The sequence below is a fragment of the Lycium ferocissimum genome, chromosome 10, assembly GCF_029784015.1.
Source record: "Lycium ferocissimum isolate CSIRO_LF1 chromosome 10, AGI_CSIRO_Lferr_CH_V1, whole genome shotgun sequence".
NCBI classification, from domain to species: Eukaryota; Viridiplantae; Streptophyta; class Magnoliopsida; order Solanales; family Solanaceae; genus Lycium; species Lycium ferocissimum.
This window is the reverse complement of record NC_081351.1, coordinates 11,279,353-11,305,086: the sequence shown is the minus strand read 5'-3', so window position 1 is coordinate 11,305,086 and position 25,734 is coordinate 11,279,353. Positions and strand designations below refer to the sequence as shown.

The window sequence follows — 25,734 nt, the reverse complement described above, 5'->3', positions numbered from 1 at the left end:
ATGAAGCTACTCCTTGCGTTCCAATTTATTTGACACTTTTTATTTTTCGAGAGTCAAATAAGTTGATTTTTTTACCGTAATCTTTTCATATTTCTTTTAAATATAATATTATAAATTATTAATTATGGTGACTTATAATACTTTTTATCTAATTTTCAAATACGTAAATTTTATTTCTAAAAATTTAAAGATTATTTATTCGAATACACTGTCAAAATTAAGAAGTTTGAAACTCGAAAAGCGAAAAGCGTCAAACAAATTGAGACAGAGGGAGTATTTGGTATGGAATTAACTGGTTATCCTCTATTTCGATTTGGTATTTTCAATCTGAATGTCAAGAAGATTGGTGGTTTGGAATTTTAGGAGAATTAATAGTCCTCCTCAAACGAATTCCAAAATCGTTAGATGATTTGAATTTTACCCAAGTGGTTTGGAATTGAAGATGATGTTTCTTTCTTGTTTGGCAAAGAAGGATTAAAAGATTTGCAATTACGCAAGGAATGGAAGGGGTACTGGTTTTACAAATGCTGAAGAAAACATTGGCAGAGAAAAGAAGAAGGAACGGAAGGTGATGGTTGAGTGGCGTGGGGTTTAGAAAATACTTTAGTTTTTTTTTTTTTTTTATATTCAAATATTACTTTTTAGAAAAATCTGATTGTAACCCGTGTCCCCTCCATTAGTTAAAAGGGGCATTTTAAACAAGTTTGCTAACGGTAGGGGTAAACATGAATCAAAATTTTAACGGAGAGTAAATTCAAACTATAAAAGATAGTATAAGGGTAAATTTAACCCTTTAGGGTTTATGCCCATTGCCGATCATGTGGTCAGTTTCCCTGCTTTCGATTCCGACTCCTTAATAATCCCACCATTTTAGTGTAAAAGTTATTCCAGAATTAGCTAATACCTCAAACCAAATATGGGATAAAGTTAATCTCAAATGTCCTTATCTTATATACCAAACCACCCCTTAAAATAAAATTTCTTACCCCATTTTGTTCTATAAGTCAACTGAATTATTTCCGAGAAGAAAGCTCAGCAGGATAATAAGCAAAGACCCACTATTTATATCAGACTTTGTAAACCAAAAATTGTCAAAACAAAAATAGAAGAGGCTCAAATTGGCCTATCAAATTTTGTTAAGTAGTAGTAATATATTCACTCTCGTGTTAGGAGTCTTCTTATCCTGCTTCTATGTGTTGGTCTTGTCTATCTTTGTTATTTTATCACGACTTCGTTCTTTCTATTTCTCATTTTCACTATTGTTTTGATTTGCTTATCCGTATCTCGACTCTTTTCCTTGTTTCCTTGTTTTTTAGAGCCGAGGGTCTTTCAAACAAACCTCCTCCTTCCAGGTGGGGGTAAGGTCACAGACACTTTACCCTCCTCCCTGCATCTTCACGTTGTCCAACTCTGCAGACATGTTGTTGTTGTTGTAGTAGTAATATATTCACACAAGTAGATAAGGAGTCTTTCGCGTGCAAGATTCTATCATCAATATTTTCAATATCTATATTTATATTTCTACTACTTAGAAGAGGGAGTTTGGGGCATTTCGTATAATGAGTTTAGATGTAGGATCGTCGACATAGTACTATTTAGAAGAGGCTAGAGCAAACAGGTGTTGGCCGACATGTGGGCTAGCCAATCAAATGGTATTTTCGGTATTGCCTCATTTTCATGCCTTAAGAATATTGTACTTAACTGCCTTATGATGTGTACTTTTTCATTCTTAGACATCAAAAGCAGCCCATATTTTACTTTTGACATTTGTGTTCTCCCAAAGAGCTGCACTTCAACTTCCTATGTTGTGGGGGCCATCTTCTTTTTCTATTTTCATGCCTTTTGATTTTGGATTTTCTTTAACACCGGTGGACCCCACCTATTAATTTTGGATCACAATGCGCTTTGTCATAACTTGTTCATTTTAGTGATTCAATTTTTCGTATATTTCAATTGTTAATTACTCCACTATTAAGATTTTATTTACACAACATATTAAAGATGAAATAAGGAACTCAAAGATTATAATATTGTTGTTGTTCTTAATAATAATTTTACTAATGTTAAAATATTTATTCGGTATTAATTTTACGCTTAATGAAATAATTTACTACCACACAAATATATAATGTCTCAAAATATTTCAAATAATCTGAAAAAATATACTATAACACAAATTATAGAACCCATGCTTCCAAAACTTCTAGCTTTTCACACGTGACTTTCAAAAAACTTCGTCAAATATGTTGAAAATTTCTTAAAATTGCATAGAGATAAAATTGAATTAGTTTTGAAATGTTGATTAATTATAACAAAGAAATATCGCAGAATATGTTGAAAGATTCTTATAATTACATCGATTAAATTATAAATATATGTTGAGCCCGTGCTGGCACGGGTTCCAAAGATCTAGTATTATATATAAGCATGGGCTGGGGGATGGATCGTTGTCCGTCCCCAACTCATGTTTAAAAAAAATATATACTATATAAGCATCAATCACACAAGTGGATAAGGAGTCTTTCGCGTGCAAGATTCTATCATCAATATTTTCAATATCTATATTTATATTATATATAAGCATGGGTTGGGGGATGGATCGTCGTCTGTCCCAACTCATGTTTTAAAATAAAATTAAAAAAAAAAAAAGAGTGGACCCCTGTTAAAAAAATTAAAAAATATATTTAAAAAAATCCTCCAAGCTCATGTAAAAAAAAAGGTGGATATCATATTAAAAAAATTAAGCAATATAGAAAAAAAAAAAAAAAATAGACCTCATATTAAAAAAAAAAAGCAATATCAAGAAAAAAAAAGTGCACCCCATATTAAAATATCAAACAATATTCATGTAATTCCTAAAGTATTCCCATTAAGTCAATAATGGTGGATTAATTACCACATGCGTATCAACCCATTAGCGGGAGCAAATGAAATTATTGTACAGCAAAAAATGTGGACCCCATATTATTGCTTTTCTTCAAAAGATTAAGTAGTCAAACCATACAATTTTCTTTCTTTTCTTATATTAGCCTGAGATCTAATCTAGATATTTAACTGTTGCATTTGCTATTCCGCCATGTCATTTATTTGTTATGTTTACTAAAATAAATATACTGAAAATATTTATATTTTAATTTTTATTATTACTCTAATAAATGTGAAAAGAGATTAATGTCGTAAAAGAAAAAATAATATTAAATGGAGATCAAATAATAAATAAGGTAAATTAGTCAAATTATAATTCTAATTGACGTTTCCTTAAAAAAAAAAAGTGCAAAAGACAATATGACAAGTAAAATGAGCTAAACCAAGAATATTCACCAAAAATTAAAAAAAAAAAAAAAAAAAAGAGTAGTTCTTCGTTTAAATAGAAAATCAAATTTCTACTTTGTTTCATTTTAAACATGTAAAATTAATTTAATAATTTGAATTAGAATTATCCAAATCAACATTTGATAAAAATAATAAGTATTGTTTTGGTCCAATCTACATACATTAACAATAGAATATTTTACACCTTTAAATTAATCGAATTAAAATTTAAAGTATCGGCAACCGATGCTTAAATATTCTTTATTATTTTGTCTGAAAGAGAGGAAAATAGTTTCGTTTTAAACAAGTCTTCTCTTTTAAAAAATATTAATAAATTTTTGCAAACTTTGTATTCGTTGCAAACACTAATATAATATGGTTTTGAATACGGAGCACAAACTACAATGTTATATTAATCGTGTTTTGAACATAGTATATGTGTGTGTTTATTAGCAATATAATATATATACATATATATATTATCATTACCCAAACAAAACTACATACACATAGATACACTTTAATCCAAAGGGCACGGGCATTGGAGGTGGTATCGTCGTCCACCTCCAACTCATGTTTAAAAAAAAAAAGTGGACCTCATATTAAAAAAAAAAAGCAATAAAAAAAAATAGACCACATATTAAAAAAATCAAACAATATCAAAAAACAACTACACATAAATACACTATAATCTAAAATGCGCACGGGCATACGCCATCTAGTCTATATACATAAAAGAGAGGCTTAAAGCTGGCCGTTGTCTTGCCACCGACATGACAATATTTTTGATATTTCGGATTTATGTGGTCTAAAGCTATTATATGTAATGGTTTTCTGTATGTACTATCTTCGATTTGGACAAAAAACAGGGGTCTTTTATTTAATGGAAAAGGGTTACAAATGCTCATAAGGTATTAGAACGGCTCACAAATGTCCTCCTTCTACATTTTGGATCAAATTTGTCTCTCCTTCTATCTATTGGATAAAATTTAATGTTCTTAACGTATTAGAAATAACTCAAAAAATGTCCTCCTTTCACCTATTGGATGGGAGAACATTATTTTACTCCAAAATATTAATATAGGTAAAAAAATCTTGAAAATTCACAAATATAAAAGGTACAAAACTCTTATATATAAAACTAATATTTATCCAAATCTTGAACAACCGACAAACTATTTTGGTTTGATTTGGTTTTGGTTTTCAACTTTAGAAACCGAAAAACTTTGATTTGGTTTGGTTTAGGTTTTAAGCAAAAATAACTGAAAAAATCGAACCAAATCAATTATTTACACATTTAAAAATTATAATTGCACATATATACATAAGAATTGGGTAATTTAATTAACATTGGATTTATACTTGGACCAATCACAGATTATTATATGGTTTTTGTAAAGCCTTCATCTAGCCAACTAGTAACCCGTTAGCTTTAGGGGCATTTTTAAGCCAAAATATGATGTTGAGGACACTTTTGATATCCTTGGATCATTAGCTAGAATAGGTATTGAATTTTCTTTCTTACGAAGTTAAAGAAGGTAAGGCCTCAAGACCTCTTTCAAGATTGTATGCTTCTTTTGCTGTGATTGAACATGGTAGGGGTATTGCCACCCCCCCCCTCCCCCCGCGCCAGCCTGCCCCTTGCCTCACCTCCCAAGGGTTGAATGGTTTTGGTTAAAAAAAAAAAAAAAAAAAAAGACCATGCTACTTGTTGTTAAGGTAAAAATTTACCCGTTTCGAGTATTTATATCAAGTCAATATATGCATGTGATGTGTTTTAATATAGAGTTCTTTTACTTAAAAAAAAAAAAAAAAAAAAAAAAACGTAGAAAGAGGATATTTTTTAGTCAAATTCAGTAGCTTAGGAGCATTTTTGACTCTGTTTCGTTTATTTAATTCTTTACATATCCTAAGAGCCGACTATTTCTTTTCCTATTTCTCAAAGCCCAAAAAGCAATAAATGTTGGCAAAGCTGAAGAGTCTTTGTCAACAAGAGGGTATTTTGGTACTTCGAATTATGTGCTTTATCCGTTATTATACATAATGGTTTTTGGTATTTACCATTTTCGGCTTGGACAAAAAAATAGGGTTCTTTTATTTACGGAAAAAGGCTAAAAATGTCCTTAATATATTAGAAATGGCTAAAAAATGTCTCCCTTCCACCTATTGTGTTAAATTTACCTCTCGTTCCACATATTGGATCAAAATGTCCTTAATGTATCAGAGATTGCTCAAAAATGCTCTTTTTTCACCTATCTGATGAAAGAAAATTTCTTTATTCCAAAATATTAATTTATAGGTCACAACATCTCAAAAATTCACAATTAAAAGGTACAGAACTGTTATATGTAAGACATAGTTATCCAAATCTTGAACAACCAACAAACTATTTTGGTTTAATTTTGTTTTGGTTTTCAACTTTAGAAACCGATAAACTTTGATTTTGGTTTTAAGCAAAAAATAATTAAAAAATCGAATCAGCCGGACTATATATATTCTTATTTAAAAATTATAATTGCACATATACGTAAGAGTTGGGTAATTTATTCACATTGGATAATCATGAACCATCAAATGGCTTTGTGTAAAACCTGACCCCCATCTAGACGCTAATCAACCGTTAGTGTTAGAGGCATTTTTAAGCCAAACGAAAACGTGGTTGGAGACATTTTTTATTTAATAGGTAGCAGGGAGGGTATGTTGTGCTAAATTCAATTGGTTAGAAGCATTTTGACCTTTGTCTTATACTATTTCTCAAATGCCAAAAAGTAATAAAATTCTGGATTAATGTGATGGTGACATAAACCTAACTCAGTGAAATCAAAGTATGTATTCCGTCCGTCTCAATTTGTTTGACACTTTTTATTTTTTGAGATTCAAACAAATTGTATTCTTCCATATGTCTTTTAGATATTTTAAATAATTAATTATGCTAATTTATAGTACTTTTTATGTAGTTTTCAAATATATAAATTTTATTTTGAATAATTTAAAGATTTTATGTTCAAACACACAGATAAAATTATAAAATTTGACTCTTGAAAAGTGAAAAGCGTCAAACAAATTGTTTTCTCTTTCTTCTCTTTTTTTGAACTTGATCAGAATTTTTCGTTTGCTAAAAATCCTCCTGGTCGGCCTCCTGACTTCAATGCCTTCATTGAAGTGCTGTAGATATAATTGGTGTCATATATAACCTGTTTATTACGATATGTTAACATAATTTATATAATCATGTTAGTTTATTTTTTCAATATATAAAAGAGGCTTAAAGTTGCTGACCGTTGTCTTGCCAACATATCGACATGAGGGTATTTTCGATATTCCTCAATTGTGTGCTCTAAAGCTTTTATAAGACCTACTTTCTCTGTTCCAATTTATGTGATATAGTTTGACTGGGCACAGAGTTTAAGAAATAAAAAATACTTTCAAATCTTGTAGTAGTCTCAAAAACAAACCTATGATACTTGTGTGATTATAAATCATCTTGTTAAACGTAAATGGTAAAATTTAAAATTAAATTATTGTCAAATAAAAAAAATGTGTCATTTCTTTTGCGACTGACTAAAATAAAAATGTGTCATATAAATTGAAAGAGGGAGTAACCGTTTTGATCAGACTTTGAAAACCAAAAGTTGCTAAAAAAATGTGTCTTTCATATTTGTCTTTACTTTAAGTTCCATTTCTTTTCAAACAAAAGAGAACTCTATAAAACAGCATATGCAACAACTTTTTCAAGGCCCTACACTTGAACCAAACAAACCCACCCTTTCTCTCCCAAAATGCAGGTCCTCAACTTGGTTTCCATTTTCCTTTTTGTATCTTTCCTCTTTTTATTAAAGATATGGAAGAATTCCAATAGCCAAATTAGCAAAAGATTGCCTCCAGGTCCCTGGAAATTACCTATTCTTGGAAGCATGCTTCATATGGTTGGTGGACTTCCACATCGAGTCCTTAGAGATTTAGCCAAAAAATATGGACCAATTATGCACCTTCAACTAGGTGAAGTTTCAGTAGTTGTGATCACTTCTTCTGAGATGGCAAAAGAAGTACTAAAAACTCATGACCTTGCTTTTGCATCTAGGCCTAAACTTTTGGCCTCCAAACTTGTCTTGTATAACTGTTCCGATATTGCCTTTTGCCCATATGGTGATTACTGGAAACAAATGCGTAAAATTTGTGTCTTGGAAGTGCTCAATGCCAAAAATGTTCGGTCATCCAGTTCGATTAGACGAGATGAAGTTCTTCGTCTCGTTGAATTTTTTCGATCATCATCCTCAAGTGAGCCAGTTAATGTAACAAAAAGGATTGCTTTATTCACAAGCTTGATAATATGTCGATCAGCATTTGGGAACGTACTCAAGGAGCAAGACGAATTTATACAAGTAATGAAAAAAGTGACAGCCTTATTGGAAGGTTTTGATGTGGCTGACATATTCCCTTCGCTTAAATTTCTTCATGTGCTTAGTGGAATGAAAGGTAAAATGATGGAGCTCCACCATAAGGTAGATACCATTGCTGAGAATGTTATAAATGAGCACAAGAAAAATCTTGCAACTGGCAAGACCAATGGTGAATTAGGACGTGAAGATTTAATTGATGTACTGTTGAGACTTATGAAAGATGGAGGCCTTCAATTTCCAATCACCAACGACAATATCAAAGCTATTATTTATGTAAGTACTATATACTGTAAAATTCTACTCTTATGATTACCTTTCAATAAAGAACAAAGGTCGTAACACAAGCTTAGAGTAAATAAGCTATTTGAATATTTCAGCAGAAGTAGGTAAAAAACTTTGCACAAGATAAACAACACGCGTAACTTGCTCATAAATGTACGTAGGACATGTTTGCAGCGGGAACAGAAACAACGTCAACCACACTGGACTGGGCCATGGCAGAAATGATTAAGAATCCAGGTATAATCGCCAAAGCTCAAGCAGAGGTAAGAGAAGCCTTTAGAGGAAAAGAAACTTTTGATGAAAATGACGTTGAAGAGTTAAAATACCTAAAATTAGTCATTAAAGAAACTTTAAGACTCCACCCTCCGCTACCACTTATGCTCCCAAGAGAATGCAGGGAAGAAGTAGACATAAGCGGCTACACTATTCCTTTGAAAACAAAAGTCATAGTTAATATTTGGGCTATTGGAAGAGATCCAAAATACTGGGATGACGCAGAAAGCTTTAAGCCTGAGAGATTTGAGCAGAGTTCAGTGGATTTTGCTGGTAATAACTTTGAATTTCTTCCCTTTGGTAGTGGAAGGAGGATTTGCCCTGGAATATCATTTGGTTTAGCTAATGTTTATTTGCCTTTGGCTCAAATGTTGTATCACTTTGATTGGAAACTTCCTACTGGAATTAATCGAAGTGATCTTGACATGACTGAGTCGGATGGAGCAAGTTGTACTAGAAAGAGTAACCTTTACTTGATTGCCACTCCCTATCAACCGTCTCAAGAGTGATTCAATGGCATCAAACTCTATTTTAGGAAAGATTCAAAGTAATTTTTCCATCAGCAGTTAATGTAGTGGTTGGCCTTAAAAGCTCGCTATGCATTACTTCTCCCTCCTCCTCCTTTGCTTTTAATTTCTTTGTACGGCCTATCATTGTTCTTTCTTCTTATGGTGTATTATGCTTTCACTATTTGTAACATATATGTGTCTTTTGTTATGTAATAAATGTATCCTGATAGAGTGATAGTTGTCAACATGGAATCTCAAGTGACATTTTCTGGTGAATTTAAAATTTTAAATCTAATAAGGTGGAAACACAATATACTTGTTTTGTGTTTCCCGCACATACAACAACTTATTTAGTATAATCTCACAATGTGTTTCCCGTGTTTCGACAAAAAGAATGCCAAAATTTTTAATTGCACCATTTCAATATTTGAGCTCTTAGTGCTACTTCTTTATAGGAATGAATGTCATATTGAAAATCATAAAATTCAGATGTAATTTTTGGAATGTCGCACATTTAGTCTAAGATCACAAGAATCAATTTTTTTACATTCTTAAATTTCTTGTCCAATCAAATATATGCATTTAGTTTAACCACAAAATTGAAAATTTTTCTTCACATTCTTAAACTTCGTGTCCAGTCAAATTACGACGCATAATAAAACCAAGGGAATATACACTATTATTTTTCTTCTTCTTCTTCCTTTTCCATGAAAATATACGTTTTTACTAGCGAGTGAAGGTAGATGCACACTGGCGGAGTCACAACCAATGAAGGGGGTTCAATTGAAAACGGTACAGCATAAATAGAGCAGAAACTTTTTTTTTTTTTTGTATATATATATATATATTTGAATCCGATGACATAAGGAAAATTTTCACTATAGTGATAAATCTAGTTCAAAAATTATTTTAGATCTCACACTCGAATTTTCCGAATCTCCTTATTAAATTTTTTAGGTCAGTGCCACCGTAGGCCATGAAAGAAAGAAGAAATGGAAATAATTTTAGGAGTTGGCGGGAGATGAAGCCATTGAGTAATCTAATCAAATTGTCCTATCAATATCTGCTAGGTAATGCTCATATTCAATCAAGATAATAATGAGGCTTTTGCGTGGAATACGTACAGCAAAGTGGTGTTGAATTTACTTTGTTTGTTTAAGAGCTTTCTTGAAGTATCTTTAAGAGAAGTGGAGGCCGGAAAATGAAAGTTGTGGACTACACTTTCCATAAAGAAGTGTAGGAAGTGGCAGAGGTTGATCAATACGATATTTTTCTAATAATTTTTAACATTATGGGTGTGTTGGGTATGCAGCATTACATAGAAAAATGTTTTTTTTTTTTTTTTAATTTTCTCATGTTCGATTGATTATGAAATTTAAAAGCTTTCTTGAAGTCTCTTTAAGAGAAGGGGCCAGAAAATGAAAGTTGTGGACTACACTGTCCATAAAGAAGTGGAGGAAGTGGCAGAGGTTGACCAATATGATAATTTTCTATTAATTTTTAACATTATGGGTGTGTAGGGTATGGAGCATTACATAGAAAAATATTTTTCAATTTTCTCATGTTTGATTGATTATAATTTTTGAAATTTTTTCTTTAGGAAAATGATTTTCCTAATGAAAGTGGGGGAAACAAGTTCCATAAGTAGCACCACATCAATTATGTCCTTCCCACCCTCCACAACACTCCATCTTTATCCCACCGTTGTAGTCCCTATCCCCACTAGCCCATACCCCACACCCCACACCCCTACCCCAATCTCACCTTCCACAGTATGTTTAAATTATATCCAAATGCTTATAAGAAATTTCTTTTTTGCTTACGTACCGAACACAAGAAATCTACTTCCTTTTTTTTTTTTTTTTTGAAAAAACTTTAATTCCAAGAAAATCCATTAAAAACTCTTTCTTTCGTATTGCTATTTTGCACGACCAGTTATGAGAGTTAGGGTTTGAGTTGATTTAGGATTCTTGCATTCACACGGCTTCAGTGTCCTTTTTAGAAGTCTGAAGTATCTTGATAATTATGGCAAGAAATCCTGCAACTTTTCCGCCAAGTCCTTACCATAAATAACAAATCCTAATCGCAATAGGACTCTGAGTTGGAACATGTTCTTGGACCTAGTTCAAGTACCTAGTTCATTCAACTCTGACTCGTCTCAGTGTCTGAGATTGAACATGTCCATTGACCTGGTTCACTCGCCCTTATCTTGCTCTGTGTTTGGTTCATTCACTTTATCTTGCAACTATCTCTTGGATAGACCATGTCCTGGTTCATTCGCCTTGTTCATTCACTTTTTCAATCATCAAAACTGATATGTGCTAATGCCAACAAATTCCCCCATTTTGATGATGACAAACCCTTGTTCTTTTAAGCCTCTGTGTAACCTGTTCCAAACATCTCAAAGCCTGGAAAATGAACATCATACTAAGATTGAATCAGGTTAGCGTATATGAGTCATAAGCATTACACAGTACATTTTCCCCCTTTTGACATCATTAAAAAGTTGCTTCAGTTCAGTTATTGATCAATTGAGCTTATTAATATTAAACTCACGGCCACAGGGGCTATTGCATATACACATAGTAGAACCATTAGCTCAATTTGTCTTTTTGAATATTTTAGGCACAGAAATATAAGAGAGCTAAACAGTTTCCATTAGAAGATATAAATCATCAAACCATAGACATTTAAAAGCAACCAGACCGGTCAATCAACAAGAAGACCTCGAAAAAAAACAAAGACTAGGAATCACAGCGATTGGATAGGCTAAAGAAGGCTATGAGGAAGGCTTAGAGGAAGACGAGGGATCTTTGGTAAGGGATTGGACTAAATCCTGTATAGCCTTGGTGTTATCTGCCCTCTCCTTATCTAGTGCAGCCTGTAGACTTACAATCTGAGCATTTAACTTCTTTTGCTCAAGATCATACTTGCTATGAAGCTGATTCATATTTTGCTGATGCCGGAACTTCAGCGCTGCAATTTCAGCCTCCTTGTCTGCAAGTAGATCTCTCAAGATTTGTCACTCCGCCTCACCCTCTTCAACTGGATTAGGTTGAAAACCTGTTCCGAGGCTCTAATAACATCCTTAGAAGTGTGATACTGCAAGACTTTAACTGGCACTTGAAAGTGCTCCATGATGTCAGCTAGCCAAAACACATCTGCAAGTGCAAACTCCTTGTTTCCTTGTTGAGCAATCCTTGTCATGTGTTGAAGAATAGGGCTAGGTAGATTTATCTGAACACCAGTGTCTATCAGCTCCATTAAGGTCATGTCCAGAAAACTGGCTTCACTCTTGCCTTCCTTCTTTGGAAGAATCATCCTATGAACTATAGTAAAGCTGATGCAGTCTTACCATTTCTCTTTTTTGAACTCTTTTGGACCTTACAGCAGCAGGATTATTGAATAGTTTCTTGGTGATTTCCTAAGCCGTGGCCATGCCATTCAATGGTGGCCAATCACTCTTCACATAATGTGCCCAACCCTCAGAAGGCACATGTAGTATTTCCCCCAATACCTGGGCATTAAGTATGAATTGCACTCCAAGCACAGTGCTAGTTAATGAAGTGTTAGGGTAGGTTGCATAGATGTAGAACTCAATAACCTGCTCCTTTTCCATTTTCCTCCCTCCTTTCTAGGAAGAAACAAACTGCTCCAACCTTGCACAACAATCTTTTCCAGTAGGGTAGGCATTTATGGACCTCCATGACTAGTAACTACCCTTCCCCTCAACACAGATAATGACTGAAACTGAACAACCCTCTCAAATGTAGGGGTTTTTACTTCAGTCATATCTCTATAGGCCTCAACATCAGCAGTATCATCATGGTGTAACGACGGTCGTTCTGTGTCTTTTGACCATTTTACCTTTATTGACCAATTTTCAAGATTGTAAAGCGTTTGTAGTGCTAACTGAAGGATTTAGAATCCTTACGTGAAAGTATTTGACTAATAGTTGACTTTTGGATAAATGGAACTTTTTTGGATTTTCGTCAATTTCGTGAGGTTCGGAGGGTCGATTATGACTTAGTTGGAGGGGGGGAAGGGGATGGTTCGGTTCTCAAGACATTTGGTTGCATTTTGGGTACTTGGTTGGAAACTTAGTTTTATCTATTTGGGGGTTGACTTGGTAAATTAGACCTCCGTTGGGAATTTGAGGCCACGGGTGAGTTCGTAGCGCGTTTTTATGTGTGTATGCATATCTTGTTTGTGTATAGGAGGCCTCGGACTTACGTCGGGATTTCGAAAAAGACTTGTGAAAAACTAGATTTTTGCTGGTTCTGGTGTGGCCGCCAAGGCGCGCATAGCACCACCACCATGGGGCCGGTCGCCGTACGGGGTTTTGATCGCCATAACTATGGTGCATCGATTTCTTGTTTCCGCCATAGCGGATGGTCCGACCGCCGCCATAGTCTCCCGGCCGCCACGAGGGGGCCTTTAATGAGTTCCATTATAGCGAAATGCCCCACCGCATGGCGGGATTACCGGCGATCTTAGGTGACCGGGGCCGCGGGATCGATGGGACCAGAAACTCCTTTTATATTCCTAAGTTCGAACCATTAGTCCAACACTTCTAAAACCTAATTCTAAGAGCTTGGGGAGGTGAATATTGAAGAGACTTAGTGGAGTCATCTCTGAGGGTAAGTTCTAAACCTTTATCTTGCCTATCTACCTTCAATCCTTGAGTTTCCATGGTGGTTTAAGGTCCTAGAGTGTTGGGTGTTGAGACTTAGACTCCTAATCATGAAACCCTTAGTATAAATTGTTTATTATTAATTAACTTACTATTTTATCATCTAGAAGTGTATCTTAACACATTCTAGGATGGAATTATTCTATAGTTCAAGAATCTATTTATGAGACTTAGGGTTTCACCCAAACTTAGGGGTTTTGACTAATTTATAAAATTGAAGGGTCTAAAGTGATTAGAAACCCATGAATTTAAAGATTATAATTGTTGGGACTAAGGGTTTGGTAATTTCACCCTTAATTTCCAATTTTACCCATATGATTTGTTAAGGGTATTTTGGGTATTCTTCCCTAAATCGATTCTTCTTCCAATTAGATGGTTTATTACTTACTTAGCGTTGCTATTGCTAGACTTTGAGTGTTTTGAGGCAATACAGCGAAAGCTTGGGTGTAGTAGCTCTCGTTCCTCTTCTGCATTCGAGGTAGGTTATAGCTTACTTGAGTTAGACTTTAATTAGTAGATTGTATATATAGTAGAATTGACGGGAGAAAGCATGATTAGGCTTTCGGGCATGAAGTCTGGTTAGATATTACCTAGGTTGGTATGACTTCTGATTATGTGCGCTTGTCGTCGTTACTTTATGTATTGAGCCATGAGGTGTATTTGTTGTGTTATTAGAAGGAAGGGGTTGATATATATACTCTTCGTGTTGATTGAGATAGCTTGTATGTTTCATGCTATTATTGAGTTGATTTATCTGACTCTTGTTATGACTTATGGCAATGTGACTTGTACTTCCTTGGCATTGATATTATTGATTGATCATGCTTACATTGGAGTGGTGCTTCACATTGGGTACTAGACTTGAACCATATCTTGAGACTTAGCTTGGGTACGGACTATATATATATATATATATATATATATATACATATATATATATATATATATATATATATATATATATATATATATATATGTATATATATATATAGGCACATTTGACGGGATGTGTAAGGATATGGGCTCGCGATTCGAGTTCGGGCCACGAGCGAGTGGTACATAGACACTATGGGTCCCCCATGGGTCATGACTATCGTGCGAACAAGGCCTTTAGATGTGTGTACGGTTGAGATACTTATCATTGGACATCATCTTATTCCTGTGATTCGTTCTTGATTGGTTGTTGTTGTTATTGTTATGCCTATCTATCTATCTTGCTAGTTTTATGAATGTATGCATGATACTAATCTTAGTCGGTCTATGATATCTACCGGTACATAGTGTTTGTATTGATACTACCTTGTTGTACCCTTTTTGAGTTGCATTGCATTCGAGAAGTCGTTTTCTAGACCTCAGATCTTGCACGAGGCTTACTTCACGACCGGATAGGGTTCGCTCCTATCCATGCCATGCCGCTTGAAGATCTCTCTTTATTTGATGTCTATTCCAGTTCCAGACATTATTGTTATATTCAAACACTTATGTATTTCTTAGACATTATTTATGGTTAGAGTCCTTGTACGATGACTTTCGGATTTTGGGGTTGTAATATGTAGTATTCCGCACTTATTTATTATCTATGGCACGACTTAGTCATATTATTATTGGTTCTCTTGTTCTTTAAGTTGTAAGTGGATAAATGGATGATTAATTGGTTAAGGGGATGGTTCGCCCACCAGGGGGATTAGTGTAGGTGCCATCACGGCGGGTGGGGTCGTGACAAAGTTGGTATCAGAGTACTAGGTTCGTCGATTTGATTGTACAAGGACATGTCTAGTAGAGTCTTGAGAATCGGTAAGGAGACGTCTGTACTTATCTTCGAGAGGCTATAGGACACTAGAAAAACTCAAACTATTTCTTTCGTTCGTGCTACTTGATTCCAATTGGTATCTGGATGATTCAAATTGGTATTCGACTTTCCATTGTATTCTCTCACATATGGTGAGGACTCGTGCTAGGGCATCTGTTAATGAGGCACTCGAGTTGGCCGCCGGGGCCACAGCTCGTGGTAGAGGCCAGGTTAGAAGTCGTGGATGCGGTAGAGGCGGGGAGCGGCTTTGCCGGGGGGCGGGCCTCTCGTGGCCGGGGCTCATCGCTAGATCGATTTTTCCCGCCCGTGGTAGTTCCGGATGAGGGGGGGGGGGGCGGTTTGCGGCGGCACCAGCTCGGCCCGGATATTATAGCTACTCTAGTGTTATCAGATGTTATAGTTCGTGTGTTGAACCTGCTTACAGATTTACTGAGGTAGGTGTATTACCGGCTACTCCATATGGCCAGGGTGTGAGATTAGCTAACCAAATTCCTGACGGATTTTGTGTTCTAAGAGCGCGGCATGTTGCAGCTATGGCTCCACGTTTGGATGAGGCTCGAGGGCTAGATATTTCCCTAGACCAATAGTGTCCGTGATCCGGTGACGAGCATATCTATTTTGAAGGTTCTACCAAGTAGATGCTCCCATCTTCTATGGCACGGTAGTCCGAGGTTACTTATGAGTTTATTATCGATTGTCATAAAAGGCTCCATAAGTTGGGGGTGATTGAGAGCCATGGTGTAGAGTTTGTGACCTTCCAGCTCTTGGGTGATGCCAAGTTATGGTGGAGAGCTTATGTGGAGTTTAGACCAGCTTGGTCGCCTCCGTTGACTTGGAATCAGTTTTATTCAGCCTTTTTGGAGAAGTACGTTCCGCGTGCTTTGAGGGATAAAAGGTGTGACGAGTTCGAATACATCGAGCGGGGGTTCTTCGCCTTCGCGCGAGGCCCGTTTTCACTCCTTGTCCAGTTATGCTCTACAGTTGTTGCCTACAGAGGCTGAGAGAGTTCGTAGGTTTGTGAAAGGGTTGAACACTGCTTTACAGTTGTCAACTCTTCAGCTTGTAGCTTCAGGAGCTTCTTTCCAGGAGGTGGTGGATCATGTCACCATAGTTGAGGGTGTGAGACAGGACAGCTATGGCAAGTATGTAGATAAGAAGGCCTACAAGGGTGGTAGTTTCAGTGGTACGTTCTCCCGAGGGCAGGGTCAGCATGGGCAGAGTTTCTAGGTTTATTCAGGTCGTCCTATCCAGTTAGCTATGAAGGTTTCTGTTGGAGGGCCATCAGGGGCTGGTCATTACTCTTCGAGTCAGCCAGGGGGTTCACATTCCAGATTTTCTGACCATGGTGGTTATTCTGCTTCTTCTGCTTCTGTTCAGCGACCTATGCTAGACCGTGGATGTTTCGAGTGTGGCGAGTAGGGGCATTTCAAAAGGAACTGTCCCCGACCCATACAGAGTGGCCAGAGTACTCAGTACCAGACTCCCAAGGCTCCAGTTTCATCAGCTAGAGGAAGAGGATCTTATGATAGATACCGTACTCAGACTAGGCGTGGTGGTCACACATTTGGTAGAGCTGGCACCCAGCCTAGCAGAGGCTGATCTCATTCAGGCAGAGGTGGACATCAGTCCAGTAGAGGCGGGGCTCAGTCAGGACAGGGTGATCGTGGAGGTTCGCAGGCTAGTGGCGGACAAGTTCATTGCTATGCCTTTCCTGGCAGATCAGAGGCTGAGGGTTCCGATGCAGTCATTATAGGTAACATCTCAGTTTGTCACTGGTCGGCTACTGTGTTGTTCTACCCAGGTTCTACATTCTCTTATATGTCCACATACTTCTCTAGGGGTCTTGATATGGTTTGTGATTTGCTTGATGCTCCTATTTATGTATCTACTCCGATTAAAGACTCGGTAGTGGTAGATAGAGTTTACCAGTCTTGTACAGTCACTTTTATGGATTATGGTACGTGGGTAGACCTGGTGATTCTTGATATGGTAGATTTTGATGTTATTCCGGGTATGAATTGATTGTCTCCTTACCACGTGATTCTGGACTGTCATTGCTAAGACAGTTACTTTAGCTATGCCGGGTATATCTAGACTTGAGTGGAAGGGTACTCCTAGTCCCTCCCCAAAGAAGATCATTTCCTTTCTTCACGCCAAGAAGTTAGTTGATAAAGGTTATTTAGCTTATATGGTGTATATTCTCGATAACAGTGTTATTGTTCCATCTCTTGAGTAGGTCCCCGTGGTATGTGAGTTCGCGGAGGTGTTTCTAGCGGACTTGTCGGGTATGCCACCCGACCGTGATATTGATTTTTGTATTGACTTGGAGCCAGGGACTCAATTCCGCTGTATCGGATGGCGCTAGCCGAATTGAGAGAGTTGAAAGAGCAGCTTCAGGACCTTCTTAGCAAGGGGATTCATTAGACCAAGCGTCTCCCCTTGGGGCACTCCTGTATTTTTGTGAAGAAGAAGGATGGGATTATGCGGATGTACATTAATTACCGCCAGTTGAACAAAGCCACCATTCGGAACAAGTACCCCATTCCTCGTATTGATGATCTATTTGACCAGCTTTTGGGGCCTTCTGTGTTTTCCAAGATTGATTTGAGGTCGGGTTATCACCAATTGAATATCCGAGCGGAAGAGATTCCTAAGATAGACTTTCAAAATCGATATGGGCACTATGAGTTTCTTGTCATATCATTTGGGCTTAGTAGTGCCCTAGCTGCTTTCATGGACTTGATGAATGGCATTTTTAAGCCATACTTGGATTTCTTCGTGATTGTGTTCATTGATGATATATTGGTCTACTCGAGGAGTAGGGAATATCATGAGAAACACTTGAGGATTATTCTTGGTTTGTTCAGAGACAGGGAGTTGTATGCCAAGTTCTCCAAGTGTGAGTTTTGGCTTGAGTCTGTATCTTTCTTAGGTCATGTGGTATCAAAGTACGGGATTATGGTTGATCCTAAGAAGATTGAGGCCGTGAGAGATTGGGCTAAGCCCACTTCAGTGACAGAGATTCGTAGCTTCGTGGGTCTGGCCAGTTACTACGGTTGGTTCGTGAAAGGATTTGCTTCTATTGCTTTGCATTTGACCCATTTGACTCAGAAAGAAGTACCTTTTCAGTGGACCGACAAGTGTGAGGAGAGCTTTCAAAATCTTAAGACTTTATTGACTTCAGCTCCAATTCTAGCATTGCCCGTGGAGGGCTAGGATTTTGTGGTATATTGTGATACTTCTCGTTGGGTTGGGTGCCGCGTCGATGCGGGGAAAGAAGGTTGTTTATGCTTCCGGGCCGAAGATTCATGAGAAGCACTACCCTACTCACGATTTGGAGTTAGCCGCGGTGGTATTTTCTTGAAGATTTGGAGACACTATCTCTATGGTGTCCATTGTGAGGTATTCACCGACCATCTTAGCCTTTAACATGTGTTTACTCAGAGGGATCTCAATTCTAGGCAGCGGAGATGGATGGAGTTGCTTAAGTATTATGACATTACCATCTTATATCATCCGGGCAAGGCAAACGTGGTAGTAGATGCCTTAAGAGGAAGTCAGTGAGTATGAGCAGTTTGGCTCGATAGATCGCTTCAAAACGTCCTTTAGCCATGGAGGTTCAGACTCTGGCTAATAGTTTTGTGAGGCTTGACATTTTAGATTTGAGTAGAGTGTTGGCTTATGTTGAGGCGCGATCGTCGCTTCTGGATCAGATTATGGCACAACAGTTTGAGGATGCAAAGTTGTGCAAGATTCGTGATAAGGTCTTGAGTGGTGAGGCCAAGGAGGCCATGATTGATAGTGAGGGAGTCTTGAGGATCAAGGGACGTGTTTGCGTTCCTCGTGTTGAGTATTTGATTAGGACAATTTTGGAGGAGTCCCACAGTTTTAGATATTCTGTTCATCCTGGTGCTACCAAGATGTATCGTGATTTGAGACAACACTACTGGTGGGGTCGGATGAAGAGAGAAATTTTCAATTTTGTTGCTACGTGTGGGAATTGTCAGCAAGTCAAGTATGAGCACCAGTGACCTGGTCTTGTGCTTCAGAGGATGCCCATTCCCGAGTGGAAGTGGGAGTGGATTGCCATGGATTTCATTATGGGTCTTCCGAAGACCCTGGGCAAGTTTGATTCAGTTTGGGTTATTGTTGATCAATTGACTAAGTCTGCTCATTTCATCCCCGTTCGGGTTACCCACACCGCAGAGAAGTTGGCCCAGATCTATATCCGCGAGGTTGTTCGTTTACACGGGGTCCCTATTTTCATCATCTTTGATAGAGGCCCTTAGTTTACATCCCATTTTTGGAGGACTTTACAGGCCGAGTTGGGTACTCGATTAGATCTCAGTACAGATTTTCAGCCTCAGACAGATGGTCGGTCTGAGCGGACGATTCAAGTCCTTGAAAATATGCTCTGAGCGTGTGTGATCGACTTTGATGGTCATTGGGACCAGTTCTTGCCTTTGGCAGAGTTTGCGTACCACAACAGTTACCATTCAAGCATTGATATGGCTCCGTTTGAGGCTCTTTATGGGAGGAAATGTCGATCTCCTATTGGTTGGTTTGATACCTTTAAGTTGAGGCCGTGGGGTATCTATCTTTTGAGAGAGTCGTTGGATAAGGTTATAGTGATTCAAGATAAGCTTTTAGTGGCTCAGAGTAGACAGAAGGAGTATGCGGACCGGAAGATCCGAGATATTGAGTTTATGTTGAGGCAGCAGGTTCTGTTGAAGGTCTCACCCATGAAGGGTGTGATGAGATTTGGGAAGAAGGGAAAGCTCAATCCTAGGTTCATTGGTCCATTTGAGATTCTTGACTATGTAGGGAAGGTAGCCTATGAGTTGGTTTTACCTCCAGGTTGTCGGGTGTTCACCAGGCGTTTCATGTGTCCATGCTGAAGAAATATCATTCGGATGGTTCTTACATCATCCGTTGGGATTCGGTCTTGCTTGATGAGAACTTGTCTTATGAGGGGAAGCCGATTGCCATTTTAGATAGAGAGGTTCAAAAGTTGAGGTCAAAGGAAATAACTTCAGTGAAGGTCCAGTGGAAGCATCGCCCATTCGAGGAGGCAACTTGGGAGACCAAGTCTGATATGCGTGTTACGGTTCACTTTTACGCGGGCGCATAAAAGCTCCTAAGAGGTTGTCGGTGCTCTAATTGAATTTTAGTATTTTAGAGTTGCCACCTAATTTATTAAAGGAAAACTAGGAAAACCGAGTTTAAAAGGGTTTGTCAAATAAGAGAAAAATTCTTTTTGGACCAAAGTTCGAGGTAAGGGTTCTGGTGATCCCCTAGCGAAGGTTTTACGCGCCCTAGTATTAAAGATCCGTAGAATACGGTTGACCTACGAGCTTCAATGTGTGATTAATGTATTATTTGCTTAAAAGTGTTTGGTTTTCCGCAAAAATGTCATTCATTTTTTTTTTTAATCATAAACTCAAGAAAAATTTGGCAAAAAGTCCCCTTAAAAAAGGTGTTTTAGGGTTCAAAAATTCACATAAGTATTCAACTCACTTTATTGCCGGACTAAAACGCACCCGGGATTTCTCCCGAGTAGAGTCACTACTATTTTAGTCCTAATAAAATAGATTTAGTTCTTACGGATTTTATTATACATATATAGAAAATATGGAGCATATCTTCGATATATATATATATAAAAGAAAACACAAGTTTTTATTACTTGACTCGAATTTTTATCATTGAAGCCCATAGAGTCAAATTGTATTCCAAGTCCAGAGTCCATCTTCCTCAAATTAAGCCCAACATATTTCTTCTCTTGTTTTCTTTTTCGGTCCAAAATAAGTCATGGGCTTCCAGGCCCAAAGCAACTTTGTTTTCCTCAGAAATTCATTTAAGTCCAAATCCGGTTTGGTTGATTTGTCCAACCTAACCCAAGTCCAGAATTTGCTCTTTAGGTACACAGAATTTATAAGTTTCCGAAGTCCATTTATTTCTTAACTAATTTTTTGAAGCAAAAATATCCATCAGTTTATCTTTTAAATCACGGGTTTGAAGCCCAATTTTTTTTTACTTAGTATTTGAAGAAATGTTTTTACCTTGTTTAAAAATTGAACCGATTTAAATTCAACCAAATCAAATTCTTTCGTTCTTAATACTCAACCACAGTTTTTAAAAGAGTTTTGAACTTGAAATCTTGTGATGGAGTTCCAATTTATGCGAGCAAATTATTATTGTCCGAGTTTAAATCCGGTTTGGCAACTTCCCTAGATCACTAACTATTTCCTAAGTTCTACATCCACATGGGTTTCAATATTTTTTCAAGTGTTTAAAAATACATACATATATATAAAAATGCATATAAAGAGAAAGTTCGGCTGGTGGGCCTACCTAAGCCCTCCTATTTTCACCCATAGCTGGGCCTTCAATATATTAGCTTCCCTTATCAAATTTATTCGGACTCGATCAAAGGAGAGGGGGTTTGGGCCTCTGGCCCAGTAGGTTTGAATGCAAAGAGGGGCCCTAGCGGCCCAGAATTGAATTTACATGAAACACAGAAAAGGATAAGGATTAGCATATGTCTAAGCTCTATGTATTTAAACTAAAGAATAGGTAGTTCATACTTAAGTCATTCAAGTGCACAAAAAAAAATATATATATACAAGGAGGGCAGAAATGTTAAAGAACAAAGTCTTAGGCCCAAATTGAAAGATACAAACAAAGTCCAACACACATCGAGTCATTTAAGATCGCACAGACCGGCCCAAATACAAATCAAACTTAGCACATAAATGGAGGTCCATCAGCAAGATGAAGAGAAACAGTCCCAAAACCAAACAGACCCAACAACAGCCAATATTAATAGACTTGTATGAGTGATATACCCACCATATACTAAATATACCAGCCTCTATACACTTGTATGTATACAGGACTGGATATACTCTGTATATCTGGGTATATCCCATCAGATACCATGGAGAGAATCAATCAATCAAAAGAAAACCAACAAAGAAAACATACTAACAGGATATAGTAACTCCACCATCACATACTAAACTCTAGATTATATTAAGGTTCAGGTAGTCATATTCAATCAGACACACAGAGGGGAAAGTAAAGGGGACGGTATTCATTTTCAATAGGCATGAGTAGTTCAAATATAGGCACAGGCAAAACACACATCAGACATAGTGTATTGTCATATGAATTGTATTTGGCATCCTCATTCTTACATACTAACAGGATATAGCAACTCCAACATTCATACTGGTTCAAACAAGTATTACATAGGGATATACACTCATATGATTCATACAGTGTCCCTAGATGATACTAATGAAGGCAGGACCAGTTTAACTTTGACAGAGAGTGTTTAAACAAAATGCAATTATCATTTTTATCAATAGTGAGCCTAAAAAATCCCTACAGGATCCAATCAGGGGACTATATATATATATATATATATATATATGAAAAAGATACTAAACCGAATTTAAAGTGCTCTTTATCCTTATTAAGCCTATTTCTGTGATTTATAGAAACATATCAACCAAGCCAATAGCAAGTCATTTGCAAACATTTTCATGAATAGGACAGGAACATTAGAGGACACAGATAAATGGTTTGTTCACTTACTAAATCAAGTTAAATGCCATTTTTAATTTCAATAAACATAGTTCAGGTCTGGAAAAGCTTATGCAAACATAAGTGCTAGTTAACATCATGTTTTAACAGCAGAGACACATAGACAGCATTCGAAATACCTCAAAATAACCTCATTTTTATAGTTAACCATATTACAGAAGATCAGTATTAATGCACATTAGATACATACTCAATAATCAACATTTAGAGGTTAAACATGCCAACGGAAACCAACATGTACTCTTTAAATCATACATAGACCAGTTAATCAACCAAACAGGCTATTTAGAGAAGCATTTTAATGACAAGTTTCCCTAACTAGCATGCCAAAGATTTCTTAATCATTCACATATTTTTAGCCTAGTCATGCTCATAATATCAATAACTCTGACTGAATCATCAAGGCAGGCTAATATTAACCTTCTAATCATGCTTTATAACTAATCAATTGTCATAATTTATCCCTTAGTCATACTGTAACTAAGACAAAACATAGTCCCTAATCATGCTTAATACCATTAACAAGCAATTAGCCCACAAAACCACTAAATCATACTAAACTCTAATCAAAGAGGGACTAACAGTAAACAAGCAAAACATGCTAAATCATATTAAACTACTATTAACAGTAATTATATCCTAATCATGCTATGCTAAACACAAACAAAGCAGTAATGGCAACAAACAAGCATAGCAGAGATTAAGCAGAAAAAAACTAGACAAAAAAGGGAAGGATGTTTACCTCTTATATGAGCAGCGTTAGGTCGAGATTGAACTTGGAAGAGCTTTGTTGCCTCTTATTCCCAGTACTCAGCCAGAATTAACAAGAAAACAACAATTAAAACTTTAAAATTTAACTTAACCCAAAAAATTAAAGGTCTTAAACAACTTGCTAGAAACCCTAGGTATTTTCGAATTTTTGTGAGCATGTGAGATATTCCGTTTTGGTCCAAAACTGAATTGGGGGTTCTATTTATAGACCCCAAATTGAAGTAAAACACTAATTTCAGCCGATGTGGGACAAGTCACAAATTTTGAATTTCTTCCTCACATTCAATCATTGAAGGGTTGAGATTAAACGTAGGAAACAAATAAAAGGTCATATTGTGCCCTCAGTCGATCGATCCACTTGGATCTTCATGAACCAATGAAATTCGTGGATTCAAATTCGAGTAACAACAAAACCCATTAAGAAATTCAGTCCACTTGACTGTTGATGCACAAAAAAGTAAAAGAAATAGAGAGAGATGAAGAAATATATCGTGTTTGGTGTTGAGTTTGGTGAAAAATGGCGGAAAAAATAAATGCTTTGCCTTATGTGGTCACACAGACCTGGCAAAAGCCTTTTCTTGCCTGAAAATTTGCCAAAATTAGTGGTGGTGATGAGGAGAGAGGAAATCCTCTCCTGGCGGCTAGGGTTTGGGAAGATGGGAGGGGTAAGGGGTTGTTTGGTGCGTGAAGGCATGGGAAATAAAGGGGGTAATGGGGTTTTTTTCCCCTATTAACGCTACATTGGGCCGGGTCAAGCCCCTTGTTGGGCTGGGCTCAGTCCAAAACTGAAATAAAAGAGCTGGGGCCTCATATACATGTATATATACTTGATATACGTGTACACATACGTATATCAAGTACACGTATATCAGTGTATATACATGTATATATGTGAGGATTTAACGCTTATTTTAATAAATGACCATAATTAAGAAAAGATCACTTAATTTAAATCCTCTAATTATGGTCAAAAAAATGCAATTAAACATAGTTAGTGGACTCAAAATGCAAATGTAGCCTTAATTGATCTTAACTTATAAGATAAGTCATTTCAATTATGATCCCATTTGGTCCAATTAGCCAACTTAAGGTAAAATTTGAAAAAATGACCTTAATTATCAAGCAATGAATTTGGGCTTTCACATAAGGTCACAATTAAACTGAACAAACAATTTAGAGACTATTTTTGCAATAATGACCTCAATTGGGTTAAACCATGAAAATTGATTTTCAGTTGATGGTCATAATTGAACTAGCAATTGATTATTTCAATTATAGCCACTTTAGCCGTATAATAAATAATTTTATGGAATTAACCACAATTGAACACTTAATTAATTATTTTAAAATTCAAACATGCGAAAAATAGAATTGGAGAGGGGTAAAAGTAATCAATTCATTTAATTAATCAAATTCCTTGAATTAAACAGAGTGAAATACTTGCTAATTGACAATTTAACAATTTAAACAATTAAATAAATTATTTTTTCTTGGTTAAATTTAGCAAATGTATCATAATTTTTGCAATAACATGTAAAAATATGTAAATTAATTTCCAAATAATTTATAATGTTATAGAAATTATTTTACCAATTAAGAATGGTAAAACATTATCTAAATAATTTTATAAAAATCATTTGAACTTCTAAAAATATATATTTCACTGCGTTTGACATCCAAGGACTCTGGATAATTAAAATAAATTATGGGAGGTCAAAAATTAGGTGTCAACAATGCGTAGTAGATAGCCCCAACTTTTCACCCAGTCAGGTACCCTCTCTCTTATTTCCTTCCTTGTCCGTTCAAGGACAAATGGTTGTTTAATTGGTATATGATGTTGTCTTTTGACCATTTTACCCCTGTCGATCAATTCTCGAGACTATAAAGCGGTTCTAGTGATAACTGAAGAATTTAGAATCTTTAAGTGAAAGTATTTGACCAATAGTTGACTTTTGGGTAAACAGACTTTTTTTGAATTTTCGTCGACTCCATGAGGTTCGGAGGGTCGATTATGACTTGGTGGGGTGGATGGTTCAGTTACTGAGGTGTTAGGTACTTGGTTGGAAACTCGAT

At 36.5% G+C, this 25,734-nt stretch overlaps 1 protein-coding gene and 1 long non-coding RNA gene across 2 annotated transcripts in view; one reads left to right on the top strand and one right to left on the bottom strand.

Annotated features, from left to right (window-relative positions):
• Positions 1–24,343, bottom strand: part of LOC132032447 (uncharacterized) — a 28,496-nt gene extending 4,153 nt beyond the window's left edge. Inside the window, exon 1 of the long non-coding RNA XR_009408447.1 lies at positions 23,633–24,343. This is a non-coding gene — a long non-coding RNA (uncharacterized LOC132032447). The remainder of the gene's footprint in view (positions 1–23,632) is intronic.
• Positions 7,020–9,021, top strand: LOC132032445 (premnaspirodiene oxygenase-like). Its single transcript, XM_059422065.1, has 2 exons — positions 7,020–7,985; positions 8,156–9,021. Exons 1-2 carry the CDS (start codon positions 7,092–7,094, stop codon positions 8,774–8,776), a joined length of 1,515 nt encoding a protein of 504 aa, XP_059278048.1. The 5' UTR covers positions 7,020–7,091; the 3' UTR covers positions 8,777–9,021.
• Positions 24,344–25,734: the final 1,391 nt, after the last annotated feature.

Coding starts and splice junctions, on each gene's coding strand:
- LOC132032445 (XM_059422065.1), top strand. CDS start 7,092: ATGCAGGTCCTCAACTTGGTTTCCATTTTCCTTTTTGTATCTTTCCTC. Junction 7,986..8,155: donor ATATCAAAGCTATTATTTAT/GTAAGTACTATA, acceptor AAATGTACGTAG/GACATGTTTGCAGCGGGAAC.